Below are 13823 nucleotides of genomic sequence, written 5' to 3'. Positions count from 1 at the left end.
CTTCAAAGCTATGCAAGACTTTTCTGTTCTCCTCGGGCATTCAATTTCAGATATAGAACTATCTGAACCGTGCATTTTACGCATAAATAATATTCATCTTGTTTTTGGATTAAAAAAACCAGACATGCAGGTAAAGATGTCAGCTAATTAGGGCTAACCCATTAGTAAAGTGTCTCTAGGATTGCTCTAAAAATACAGTCGACCTGTATACATCCCAAAAGGTCAGCAATGCATCGTGAGCAAAAAATAACTGACAGAAAGATGGGGAAAGCTTAAAGAATTGCACAGAAGAGGATCCCTGCAAAACTGATGAAATTCTCAACAAATCCATAACTCCATTGTTACAGCACTCCCCAAGGCCCAAGGCGTGGACTGGATTGGAGAATAACTCTTATTCCTGACAAAAGAAAAACAAGATTTATTAATAACAGAATCCATTGTGATTGAAGGAAATTGCATTAATAACAGAACCTGTTACCATGGGAGAAACGAGGGGGGGCAAGTAAACAATAAAATATAATATAACTTAAAAAAGCATGCTGCCAAAGGGATAAAAACCATGTGGGTGAAATGGTACACTATAAGGAAGAAGGCATTTTAAAGGATTGAAACTCCAATAAATACAATACAGAACTTGTATGCCAACGAAAGACTAATCCACACAAAAGAAATTTACAACTATCAACACATTCAAGTTCACAGAGTTGACCTGGACTCCAAACTTCCAGATTAATGCAGGTATTAATTGTCTTCCCATGAGAGCTTTTCTATTTTGACATGGAAGGACAGATTCATTGTATGAGCTGAGAAATCATATTAACTGTTATCCGAATCATTTCCCATTGTTATCCTCCAAACTTTTTTACACACTAATGAATCATGGTTATCAACTAGAAGTGGGTTAGAAAGGACTTGGAAAAGGAATTCCTTTTAATATGAGCTGTCAGGAAAGGGGCCAACCAGTCCTGTTGTCTCCACTTTGAATCTGTGCAAAGACAAATTCACCTCAAAAATCAGTTGACCACCTTAAATGCTTGGTAGAATAACATTCCTGTCTTTAGTGCTTCTAAGGGTTGGAAATTAGGTTATGCCAGAGTGAGTTCTAGAGCCATTGGCCTTCTGGAGTAAGGAAATGGGAAGGGGAACATGTCCCATCAGTAGTGCTTAAATGCTTGCATTAAGGGGAGGAACAAGAGAGCCCTCATAGCAGTGCTAACAAATCAATTTTACAAGTACTCAGAAACACAGAAGCCTAAAAATTCCAGCCTCTTAAGCAGATGCTACAAAAAGCTTCGTGATGAGAATTATAAAGGAGAAAAAGAGGAGGGTGCGTGAGCACAAGGATTTGGAGAAATTAGTTCTGGACCCATATTTTAAGTAGAATGATACCTGTTCCATAGGCGTGGCTTCATTATCCTTCTGTTCCTCCAAATTGTTTGGTTCAGCCTCATTTTGATTATCAGTAGCCATTTTGTCATCTTGTTCTTTGACACTATTTGACCCAGTACCATCCAAAATTTTAAGATCTGCAGGAAGTTGACCTGAGTTCAATGCCTGTTATGCAATAACAATTTGGATGTGAAATGTTAGTATAGAGATAAAAATGAGATATTGACAGTTTCAATTTCAGGATATTCAAGTAAGCAAAAAGATGCACCTTCTCGAGTCTTGCAACTTCTTCAAGAGTCTGGGAATTGACAATGGCAGCCTGCAAACCAATCATACAACCAAATGAAACAAATGATAACCTGAATTAATCTAAAGAAGCACAGATAGCAAAATATGCAGTATCCATCACAAGGAAAAAAACCGTAAAGCATTATGTAACTTCAAAATTCAAGTTTCTGGTCATTAGGAACAATAATGGTGCTTCACATATACAGAACACGATGTTCAAGAAAAAGAACATTTAATGTGGAAGTCGTGCCCTAACCTCAATCAGGGCCTTTTCAAACATAATTGATTTTTCTCTAGTCCTCATTAAGTTAGCTGTGGTAATTTGGGTTGCTTGACAGCTGATATATTGTTTTATAGGCTGTTTTTGGAGATTCAGAGTTAGGATTACTTCTGTAGTTTCAATATTTATTGGAAACAGATAATAGCAGAAGATATTATTCGTGCGTCTTCCTGGTAAAAAAGAAGTGAGATTTTTTACTTTATTATAGAAGAGTCCAACCTCCAAGTTCCAAGAGGTTGATGAGCACAGATGAATCACAATCAGAGGTCTGTGATCTGTTTATTCAGAGACAATAACATCACATTATTGAGATTTAAGAAACCATCAGCTGGTGTGATTGCCTTCTCCTTGGTGTGAATGTGCTTGCTTACGAGCCATAGCTATAATTGCCTCTACACCCTTGTATTTTTCTTTTTTCAGAAATATGCACCTAATTCTTCACAATCACGGCCACTAAACAGTCACTAAAACTCCATCTTTTCAATGTCAAATCCAGTTGTAAGGTACAGCTCTCTCTTCTCCCGAAGAAAAAAAAAAAGATAGGTTGTTTGATGTTGCTACACAAGTACTTTATCTCCGAACATTAGGTAATTAACAGTTCTCATATACAACTAAAAAAGAAAGACAAGGGCATCCCACGTTCAATAGGATGTGCAAAAACAAGTCAATCGGGTTGGATCATTTGGCATTGAAAAAATTTTATGGTTTCCCATGTCTGGTGGGCTCGGCAGATTGAAAATCGAGAATGCCATTTGGAATTTTGGTATTTTAGACAAAATGATGTCCATGCTAAGGGCAGATGGGGTCAGTCATCCACAGATGACAACCCAAGTTACCATTATTTCATGATTAGTAACTGGGCTGACTTTCTTTCCCTAAATAATAGAAAAGATAAGATTAAGTATGGACTGGGCAAAGTTGGAAAGAACAGACAGGCTGAACGCCCCTGATGCTCTAGAGCACATCATAATCATACAAGCTCTTTTCCTTCCAAAATAGATGAGTAGAGAGTGCAAATATTAAGCGCTAAAGACAATGCCAAGACACTTAACATATGTTAGAACACCCTCAACACCTCCACACCTGCTGAAATCTGGTGAGGTTGACATCAAGTAATCAGGTGAAATGAGCATAGTACCTTGATTGCTATAATCTGATCTGGTGTGGGGGCAACCACTTTAGGAGCCTGTTGTTCCTCGGTAACTTCTAAAACATTCGGAACCTCACCTGGAGTGAATGTCTTGACAGATTCCCTTCTAGCCTCTTCTTCAACCTCTTTGGATGCAAACAAATGTTCTGCTTCCGCTCTCTCCTACAATTCAATGGAAATATTGCAAGGCTATTCAACACACGAATAAACATAAAATACTATATTTCAAAAATACACCAGACAGAAGAAGCATTTTTTTTATCTTTTATGCAATAGCACTAGTTTAAAACTCTGGTATTGCTTAGGTAAAATATAGTAGACCGCTTGAGCAAAACCATCTGTATGAGAAAATAAAGGCACCAAGCACACGAAAAGAGCAAGGAACTGCAGAACAACAAAGCAAATTCGGTAAAGCAAGTAGTCTCACCTTGCCTTTGACTTTCTTAAAATCAAGAACCCGGAGTGATTTTAGTTTGTGAATCACATAGAGCCTATAATTTGGCTTTTTGGTGATGTTATTATCCAAAAGACTAAGGAAATGCAGCTTTGGAAGAGAAGCAAGAGGATCAATCTCTGCCAAATTGACAAGCCTATTGTTTATAAGAACTAACGTGTGAAGTTTTGGCAAGTACTCTGCAAAATAAAGCAACATAAACTTGTTGTACTTAGTAACCCAAAAAAAAGGGCACAATAAGGTCTACAACAGGATGCATAACTTGAAAGAATTGAAGTGTTGTTAAAGGCTGACCTCCAATGTTAGGATTGATACGGGTAATTCTGTTGTTGTTGATTATCAAAGTGCCCAGCCGATTAAGATAGGGCATGTTTTCAAGCTTGACAATCTCGTTGTCAGACAAATCGATGGTATCAAATTGGTCCTGGTGAATAATAGAACAAGCAATGCCAGGGTCATTGAACCGTGAGTGCAGGACATACAACTCTACACCATTAATGAATGCTACAGAAAACTGGCACATGATATCCAGAACATAAAATAACACAGCTAAGTTTCAGGCTAGCAAGTTCATGTTGAAGAAGAAGAAGGCGATGAAGTACCTCAGTAGCACCCAGGTTTTCGATTACAGGAATCTTGTTACCTGCAAGTCAAAATCCGGTTTCCCCCAATTAAATTTAACGAGCAAGCAAGCAGTAGAAGAGAGAGAGAGAGAGAGAGAGAGAGAGAGAGAGAGAGTATGTGCGGGGTGGTGCTTGTTAGGGTTTAGGGTTTAGAAAGGAAGGAGAAATAAGGAAGAGACCTCGAAGATCCAATTCGCGCTCCTTGATGGCATTGAAGAAATGAGGGCTTTTCCAAATCAAGTCGGCTGTCAGTCTCACCATCTCTGCTTTAATTCTTTCTTCTTCTCCTCTCCTCTATTCTCTTCTTGAAGACTACTAGATTTTTCTATAGTTCTATCGTTCTGGTTGTCATTGATTTTTTGCTTACCATTTTTTTAATCCATTTTCTTTTATTTTTCTACTTTTCAATCTTATCATATTTTTAATTCGAATTATTTTTTTAATTAAATTTGACACGCATGGACCTAGTGGTAATATCGAGTACCATCACTCGCTGACCCTAACAAAAAAAAAATGCGACGAAAACACAAACCAGATGTATATGGATGATACTGGTAAAAATATATATATATATATATACACACACACACACACACACACACACACTGGCTATTTTGCTATTATGTCTCTTATGTGACGGATGGCTTCCTAATTTTCCACCAACAAGTTTCTCTGCATTCCTTCCTCACACAGAAGTCAGTGCAAAAAGGCTGACTCAACGTTACAGTGAAAAGCACTCTATGCGAATATGTATGGCCTTTAAAAAAAAAATTAAGTCTCTAATAAGGATATTTTGGATATTCTATATTGTGTTTGCTGTTGATTTTGAGGTTTCTCATAAGTATTATTATTATAATTATCATATGTTAAATATTATTTATAAAAAAAAACTTGTTGGAGTATACAGAGATGTTCGGCCACCAAAAAATATTTTTTGAACCGTGTTTGAAAGATCATAATGTCTTTTACATTATGGTAAAATGTGTGTATCAACATTACCATTAGTTTGACATCCAAAATCATTTTTTTTTCTTCTTCTCCTCTCTCTTCACCTTGAATCTTGTGCCACCCATGCAAAATTTCAGAGCAATCTCTTCAATTTATTTTTTCTTCATATTTGGTCTTGATCCTTTTCATTACTATTTTTCTATTTTAGAATAAGTTATGAAATTACAATTGTTTTTTTAATTTCACCCCTCTACTATTTTTTAATCTATTAAATTATATTCTTTTCAATTTCATCATTGCCATTTTAAAATACATAGATAATCTATCAAATTACAAATGTTTTTCAATTTCACCTCCCTGCTATTTTTTAATCTATAAATAATTTATCAAATTACAAATGTTTTTCAATTTCACCCCCTACCTTTTTTTAATCTACAAGTAATCTATCAATTTACAAATATTTTTCAATTTTACCCCCTATAATTTTTATCTTTCAAATTTAATTTTTATTATTTTAGTTGCTATTTATTCTGTTTGGATTGTTTTTTTAATTTGTTTTAAATTTCACCCTCCTTGTGTTTTTTTTATATCAAATTTTATCATTGTTTTTGTTGCTTTTTTCCTTTTATAAATTTTTTATTAATATTTTTTTATAATTTCATCATTCAAAATTAAATTTGTTCAGAGTAAAGTTTCTTAATTAAACCCAGAGTCATGATTTCACAAGTTGTATGTTTTAGAGATTAGACTAGGTTTAAAAGGTACGTCCGGGTTTGTTTGATTTTTTTTCTTTTTTAAACTGATGTTTTCTTATTTTTTTATCCTTTTTTATTTTTCACGATTTAATTCTATTTGGTTAACCCTTTATATTTTTTTTTCGATTTCATCACTTGTCATTTTTTAATTTATAAATAATCTACCAAATTATAAATATTTTTCAATATTTCAATGATTTTTTTTAAATTTATAAAACTCATTTCTAATATTTCAATTAAAAAACAAAAAAAAAACTTGAATTCAAAATAACTCATGGAACTAAATTTACTCTCTTTTTTTTCTAGAAAGACAGAGGAAAAAAAACCTAAATAGAACTCTTCTCACCAAATAAAATCTATTGACACCAGGAACAATAAGTTTAGTTGCCGAAAAGTAGTTGTTTACTAACTTTCTCACTTTTTCATTGTATTTCGATGATTCTCTCTTTCTTATCTTTTAAACTAAGGACTATGATGTGAGCAAGATGAAGTTTTGGATCAACCTGTTTAATTTACTAACTAAAAAGAATAACTTTTTTAGACAAAATTGCAAAGGCAAAAAGCATTGACCCTATTTTTTTTTTAAAAAAAAAAAGCCTGATGTTTTATCTTTATTTCAATTTTGGTCATTTCCTTTTAAAATTTTCTCTGACAATAAAACTAGACTCTTTTTTATGAAATTGAGCACCAATTTAATGATAAAATCTTCTTTTTTAAGATCGAGATAATCACATAAAAAGTAGATCAAAATAAACTTTTAACCCTAAATTCCAATCAACACAACATTGAAGGTTTAAATTGAAAAGAAAAAAATTAGATGATTGAAGGCCTAAAAAAGAGAGAAAGAGGATCGAAATCAACACGATATTTTTCTTAAAAAAAGGCTTGTTTTTTTTTAAATTTTGGTCCAATCATTTTCAATTTCTTGTAAACAACAAATTTAATTTTTTTTTTATTAGATCGAGCATCAATTTAATACCAGGATATTTTTGTAAGATTGCAGGAACCACATAAAAGATAAATTAAAACAAGTTATCAATCTCAAATCTTAGCAAAACACAACATTAAATAATAGAATTTTTTTAAAAATTGAATGATAAAAAAAAGAGGCAAGACACCATTGGAATCTTGGTGTTTTGCCTCACAACTATACAAAACACTCATAATTCTTTTTTTTTTTGTTAATAAACAAGTAAATTTTATACTTATTAAATAAACATGTTTTATTTTCAAATAATTTTATATAAAATTTAAAAGTTACATTTAAGTTTCTGAAACATATAAAATAATTTTAATTGAACTTAAGTAAATAATAGAGATATAAATCGATTTATATTTCAAAATTTTAACACACACACCTATGGACTTTTTTTGTTCTAAATTTCTTCTTCAATTAACTATGACACATATCTAAATTAACACATATATAAATAAGAGTTATATAAATGATTTTTTTAATATATCTTTTTTTTTCTATTTTTTGCAATAATAAACTACAACCTGTTAAAAAATAAATGAAGGATTCAATTTAATTATTTAACGAATTTTGATATAATTTAATTATATTTGGATTTTAATACTTTATATTTTTATCGGCTTCTTTTTAAGTTTTTTTGTTTTTTTTTCCTGGAGTTTTGCGGATCAAGTAACTTATATTGTTTATAAATAAAAAACAAAAAAAAAAGGATCAGATTTATGTATGAGTATAACGTTAGTATTCTATTAAGGCTAATCATCCACGTGGATAATTCCTAGTGGACATGATGATGCAATATACGTTGTTGTATCATCTCGAACGGAAAGAAAGAAAACCGTCATCAAAGTCTATAGACACCACTTGATCACCAATCAACGGTGTTGATTCTAAGACATGACGTGGAATCTATTTATCCTTTTCCTTGACTCTGGCCCCTCCCTCTTTCCTTCCCTTCCAGAAACCAGTGATGCCACAACCTCTACATTCACAGACCGAGACGAAACCACTTCATTTATAAACCAAACCAACTTCATATGATTACCAATTAATCATTACGTCAACCATAACAAATTCCTGTTTAATCTCTAGTTAACATGGAGTGTGTCGCAATAAGGTTTCTGGTGGCGACGGCAGTGATTTTAGCTGCTGCGGCGGTGATCAGTGGCGAGTTAGTTGATGAAACTTCTGCTACAGCTGGATTATTATGGTCGACGGGAAAAGACGAGTCTGATCTCTTGAGCAAGGCTGAGCCGGAAAACAGCGACGATTCATCCGCCGCTGCGGTTGTTAATGACCACGATGACCTTGACGGCGGGTTTTCTTCTCTCGAGGGGATGTTGCATTGGGCCATTGGTATGAAAGCATTCCTTTTGTTTTTTGAATTTTTTTTAATGTTTTTTTAGTGATAATATCGCTTGTTTTTGTGATAAATTAGGGCATTCTGATCCAACGAAATTAAAAGAAAACGCAGAAGATGTCCAGCGCCTGTCTGCTAGCGAGTTACAGAAGCGTCAATTAGAACTTAAGGTTAGAATTTTTAGTAACCAAAGGTTTGGTTAGTTTTGCTTGCTTCTGCTGCTGCTAGCAAGCTGTTATTAATTCTTTATGCTGTTGTTTTGGTGATCTAGGAGCTGATAGAGAAGATGAAAATGCCATCTGATGCAGAGTTGATGCAGATGGCAATAGATGATTTAAACAATTCTTCTTCATCTTTGGAGGATCGCCAACGTGCGTTGCAGGAGCTTCTCATACTTGTTGAGCCACTTGACAATGCAAATGGTAAGTTTAATTCTTGCTATTTCTCATAAATTTCTTCTGGGATATGAGCCGATAAATTTTGAACTTGAGTTTATTACACTGTCATAAACAAATTAAAAAAGCTTAGACATTTTTTTTAATTAAATTTCTTAATGTTACCAGTGCATCCATATTTCACAAAGATGTAGTGGTCTTGTCGTCTTCTTCTTCTAGTCTCTTGATCCCCTGCTGGCTTCAGACTACGATACTCTAGAACAATCTAGTAAGCGTATTTATTGAACCTCCTTTGCCACGCTAACAATTTGTAGGATATGCCTGGAGAAGTTTTGCATTACTTAAATGAACCTGACCTTATAATTATGATCCCGATACTTGTTTTGTTTGGGAGAGAGTCTAGATGTGCCTTTTTGGCTGCATTATCGGTGTTAATATTGTCACTCTATTATGTATCAGATTTGAACAAACTTGGTGGACTTGCCATAGTAATCCAAGAACTTGATCACCCTGACCAAGACATAAGGAGACTTTCTGCTTGGGTTCTCGGAAAAGCTTGTCAGAATAACGCGGCTGTTCAAAAACAGGTCTGTTAATTTTCTTCTGTGAACTTGTTGGAAGCATTTTTTACCATCAATTCTATAATTTTTAAAGTTCTTCCTTCATCTTTTTATTCTCTTTGTCAATAATGGTTGCTTCTTTTGTGGTGGATTGCTCCGTTCTTTTTAGATGATATGCTTAACAATGAGTTAATAACTAATTCTGAAAAATCATGTCTTTCAGATTTTGGAACTTGGGGCACTGTCGAAGCTGATAAAGATGGTAAAATCTAGTTCCATAGAAGAAGCCATTAAGGCACTATATGCTGTTTCAACATTGATCCAAAACCATTTAGCTGGCCAGGAATTGTTTTATGCAGAAGATGGGGATGCAATGCTTCAGGTATTGTATGAAGTGTTCTATGTAGTGCTGATAATTGCACCAAATATTTTGATGTGTTCCAATGTGTGCCGATCCTTGGAAAGTTGGGAATGATCACTCCTTTCTCCTTCCATCTCAGGAAATACTGAGCAACTCAAGCAATGATATCAGACTCCTCAGGAAAGCTGTTTCTGTAGTTGCTGATCTAGCTGAATACCAGTTAGAAAATATAATAAGAGCTGAGTCTCCATGCTTCAGAAATCGCTTCTTCCTGAAGTCTGTAGTTGATCTAACAGCATCAACAGATCTTGATCTCCAGGAAAAGGTCGTTCTTTAGAATCTGTTTTGCTGTTGCATATTCACATGGAGTTTTAATGTATTTGACAGGCAATGCCTTGTTTTAACCCGTGGCTGTGATCACTGCAGGCCCTTGTTGCAGTCAAGAATCTGCTGCAACTTAAAACAACCGAGGCTTTGGTTTTGAAGGATTTGTGTAATTTGGATGGTTCCTTGGAGAGGATGAGGCGGCAGCTGCTAGATTTAATGGCAGAGGAAGATCATCGGGACTATGCAGTGGATTTGGAAACCCTCAGAGGAGAAGTCGAGCTGATTTTCCATGAAAAGTTAGGAAAGGTGGAAAATACAGCTTCCTTTGTTTCTGGCTATAATTTCCTTGCGATCTTATTTGACTAGAAGGAATTAACTGGAATTTTGTAACAGGATATGAAGGTTCCAACATGAAGAGACATTTTTGTGCCTATACACTGTTTATGGTGTCGGGATTTCGGTGCTCGCATCAGTCAACCTGCAATGGATTTCTTTCCTATAGGAATAGAGCGGCTAGTTTTGCTGGGGGCATAGGTTCGAGCTTGTTTTGCCAATATTTTTCCACATAAGAATTTCTTTGACCTTTGAAATTAGTTGATGTTAGGATATATAGAAAAAAAGGAAAGAAAACCCAGCAAAAGTAGAGCTTGCTGCAGTAGTGTTAACCCATCAAAAGTAGAGATGATTGCAATAGTGTTCTTTTAGTTTGATACTAAATAAATGGCTCTTGTTACTCTGTGGGCTGGGTTAATTTTGGGTTAATTTTTTGCCAATGAAAAGAAAAAAGTCATGTAATATCAATATTTAAAAATGAGTAAGAGGAATTTAAGATTTTGGTAACTGAAAAAGGTTGCACGTACTAGAACAGTAATTTGAAAAGTAAATAAAAATAAAATACTATGAATTGACAATTTCATATTTATTTTTATGCAGTTAATTTAATTTAATTAAAAAATAAAATTCTTTAAAAAAACACTAAATTTAACAAAGATAAAAATAAAATAAAAATAAAGTTAACTTTTGTTACTTTTAAAATTTTATAAAAGTCATATGGAAAAGGAATAAGCAAAATATTAGTGAATGAAAATTAAAAAAAAACTTTTTAAAATAGAAAACAATAAAGCAAGCCTCGGTTAATCTTTAATATATGTAATTGGATAAATTGTAGATTTAGACTAAACTAGAAAGTTCAACATGAAGAATGAAATTAATAAATTTAATTCATTTCAAAGAAATTAAATTTAATAAAGACTTAAAAAATCTTGAGGCAATTCTTGTTATTTTAAAAAGAAAGACAAATCTCATAAAAAGTGAATAAAAAAAATATTAGAGGATGAAATCACAAAAAAAAACTTAAAAAAAATTCAAGTAAGTTCGAGTGAACCTTGTAAAGCTAAGTTAAACTCTCAAATCTACAATCCGTTAAATTCTCGACTCTAGCTCAATCAATAAGATTTAAAAATAAAATTCATTGTAAAAAGCTAAATTTAACAAAAAAAAATAAAATTATGGCAACCTATGCTACTTTCAAAATGACAAAAAAATTCCATAGAAAGTGAAGGAAAAAAAACATTGAAGGATGAAAAAAAAAGCTTAAAACTAGTGAAAAACCAAGAAAATCCATGTTAACTTTATAAACTATAATTAATCTTTTGAACCCATAACTCGTTAAATTTTAGACCGACTCAACTAAAATGCTAAACACCTGACTAATGAAAAGTTGGAGGATGAAATAATAATAAAATATTCAATCTAAAATAATCTTGCTAGGAAAAAATACAATAATAATAAAAAGATTAGATTTGATAGGAAAAAAACTCAAGACGAATAAAATTGTAAAAAAAATAAAAATAATGCAAAGACAATCTAAAATAAAATAAATAATAAAAAAAAATTGAAAACCAAATCTGACAGATAAAAATACCTATTGGGGATGAACTAGAAAAAAAAATCATTAACTTCATAAATTATTCTAAATAAACAAAATTGTAATAAAGAGAATAAAGATGAAATTGAGAAAAAAATCCTTAATTTTAGAAATTATTCTAAATAAAAAATTGTAATAAAGAGAATAAAGATAAAATTTTGAGGACTACAAATCTCAGGGGCTAATTTGAATTTTTTTAAGGCTAGCATGAAAATTAAAAAAGAAAAAAAAAGAAAAATAAAGGCAACATGCACAATAACTATGCCACATGGGTCGCGTATATGTAGAAGGGATGGCGAGATACTTCAAATACCACCTTGGAAGCAAGGTTTTGGCCACCGGATAGCATTGCATGCATTGTTTGAACCAACTTGAACTTATTCCCGTGCTTATAGTTTTTTTTAATTTTGCTTATTTATAAAATTACCTTGTTACCCCTAATGACACCAAATTACCAAATGTAAATGACAAAAAAACCACTCTATCGAAGGCAAAGTTTTTTACATTCCAAGAACAATGATTGAAAATTAAATTAAAGACTAAAACCCCTTAACAATAAGGTAATTACACGGTGCAATAAAAATATAAAAAGATAGTATAACCCTATTTTTTTTTTTGTAATGATCAATAAATCTCATGAAATAGACTTCCTGCCCCTAAAAGAATAGCCAACTAAATTTGCCAGCAAGTACAAAATCATAGTTTCATCATGCAATTTGCGAAGTAAAATACTGAATTTTTTTGGCCTTTTGTTACAATACGAGTAGAAATAGCTATATGGTTCTATGTGACCTGAAGCTGATGTCTTAGCCACTTCAATATGTGCAGTTTTACTTTCCTCTTGCTGTGTTAAATTGTGTGCAATAGGTTTGTTTGTGTAAACGGTGCCCCTGATCGACATCTTTCCCTCTATGAAAATCCTCGAAAATGCTTTCTCAACCCTCTTGTTCCAGAGGAAAATATGAAAAGAGGCTTCCATGTGAAGTTGCACGCGCTTGCCAACATTTTCAGCTGGCAGATGCAGAACCCACAGCTTCCTGCACTAATTATACAGGCGGGGAATCCGATTGGAAATGGTGTCTGAACGTGCTACGTGCTTTGTACCCATTATGAGAGGACAGCTTTTCTTGCGTGGACGCCGTTGGCAAAATCTTGTTATCACGGGACCAACTCTGTTCTCTTCCATGTGAATCAACGTTCCAAAGCAATGTGGAGAAAGTACCATAAGCTGCCCTGTGAAAAGTAGCCTGGAAAATGGACATCAGGCTGAACTTAGCTGCCGGGGTTACAGTGTATAGACCATGCCAAGTTGAGTGACCATCACTTTGCTGGTCGAATAAAATTTCTTTTTGATAAATTTTTTTTTTCAATCAACACATGCGAGTTTTTTTTTTAAAATATTAATATTGAATTAGAGAAAACAATGCTGAACAATTAAAAAATATTAAAAAAAAAAATATAAACTAGTATTAATCTATTAACCTCATTATCCAAGTTATTTGACTAGAAGCATTATTTTTTTAAAAAAAAATCTTCAAACTCAATTTTCAATTAATCATATATTAAGGATGAGATTGAAAAATTAATAAATTAATCATACAAAAAGATAAAAAAAAAACATAGCAATCATAAGCTAAAAAATACTTGAGACCACTTGGATCAACTTATCAAACCAATGAGTCAAATTATGCAATCGAGATAATCTGATATAAAAAAATAAAAAAAATTATGAAATCTAAATATTTGAAAAACCATTGCTATCTTATAGAACTCGTGACCTGAATTATTTGATAAAAATATCAAATATAAAAAGAATTATGAAATTAATTCTCAATAAATTAAATATTAAAAGTTAAAATTAAAAAAATAAAATTAAACCACAAAAAAATTAAAATCCATTTAGATTAACTTAAAATTAACTTGTTAAATATACATGTTAAGTTAAGGAATCCCATAAAAAAAAACCACGGAAAGAAAGATTAGTGGATACCTCTGCAACCATGTTTTTGAAATTAAGTTCGTCTTATTGCCCT

The 13823-nt window shown here is 32.7% G+C and overlaps 2 protein-coding genes across 2 annotated transcripts; one reads left to right on the top strand and one right to left on the bottom strand.

Annotated features, from left to right (window-relative positions):
* Window positions 1–74: 74 nt before the first annotated feature.
* LOC133680365 (U2 small nuclear ribonucleoprotein A'-like) lies at window positions 75–4572 on the bottom strand. Its single transcript, XM_062103273.1, has 8 exons — window positions 4364–4572; window positions 4164–4204; window positions 3856–3985; window positions 3535–3740; window positions 3096–3269; window positions 1658–1708; window positions 1390–1554; window positions 75–397 (listed from the first exon to the last, which is right to left on the bottom strand). Exons 1-8 carry the CDS (start codon window positions 4443–4445, stop codon window positions 392–394), a joined length of 855 nt encoding a protein of 284 aa, XP_061959257.1. The 5' UTR covers window positions 4446–4572; the 3' UTR covers window positions 75–391.
* A 3184-nt stretch (window positions 4573–7756) lies between these two features.
* LOC133689626 (hsp70 nucleotide exchange factor FES1-like) lies at window positions 7757–10599 on the top strand. The gene is made up of 8 exons (XM_062109566.1): window positions 7757–8216; window positions 8299–8390; window positions 8492–8642; window positions 9075–9202; window positions 9399–9557; window positions 9676–9861; window positions 9963–10169; window positions 10257–10599. Exons 1-8 carry the CDS (start codon window positions 7958–7960, stop codon window positions 10275–10277), a joined length of 1203 nt encoding a protein of 400 aa, XP_061965550.1. The 5' UTR covers window positions 7757–7957; the 3' UTR covers window positions 10278–10599.
* The last annotated feature ends 3224 nt before the right edge of the window (window positions 10600–13823 follow it).

The sequence above is a fragment of the Populus nigra genome, chromosome 1 (genome assembly GCF_951802175.1).
Source record: "Populus nigra chromosome 1, ddPopNigr1.1, whole genome shotgun sequence".
Lineage (NCBI taxonomy): Eukaryota > Viridiplantae > Streptophyta > Magnoliopsida > Malpighiales > Salicaceae > Populus > Populus nigra.
The sequence above is the reverse complement of the archived record's forward strand: the minus strand, read 5'-3'. Positions and strand labels throughout refer to the sequence as shown.

Bases quoted from the DNA above. Each gene is read 5' to 3' on its own strand.
- LOC133680365 (XM_062103273.1), bottom strand. From the start codon at position 4,445: ATGGTGAGACTGACAGCCGACTTGATTTGGAAAAGCCCTCATTTCTTC. The intron at 4,205-4,363 runs GTCTCTTCCTTA...TTTGACTTGCAG, and splicing joins GCGCGAATTGGATCTTCGAG to GTAACAAGATTCCTGTAATC. The intron at 1,709-3,095 runs GTACTATGCTCA...ATTGGTTTGCAG, and splicing joins ATCAGATTATAGCAATCAAG to GCTGCCATTGTCAATTCCCA.
- LOC133689626 (XM_062109566.1), top strand. From the start codon at position 7,958: ATGGAGTGTGTCGCAATAAGGTTTCTGGTGGCGACGGCAGTGATTTTA. The intron at 8,217-8,298 runs GTATGAAAGCAT...GTGATAAATTAG, and splicing joins GATGTTGCATTGGGCCATTG to GGCATTCTGATCCAACGAAA. The intron at 10,170-10,256 runs GTGGAAAATACA...ATTTTGTAACAG, and splicing joins TCCATGAAAAGTTAGGAAAG to GATATGAAGGTTCCAACATG.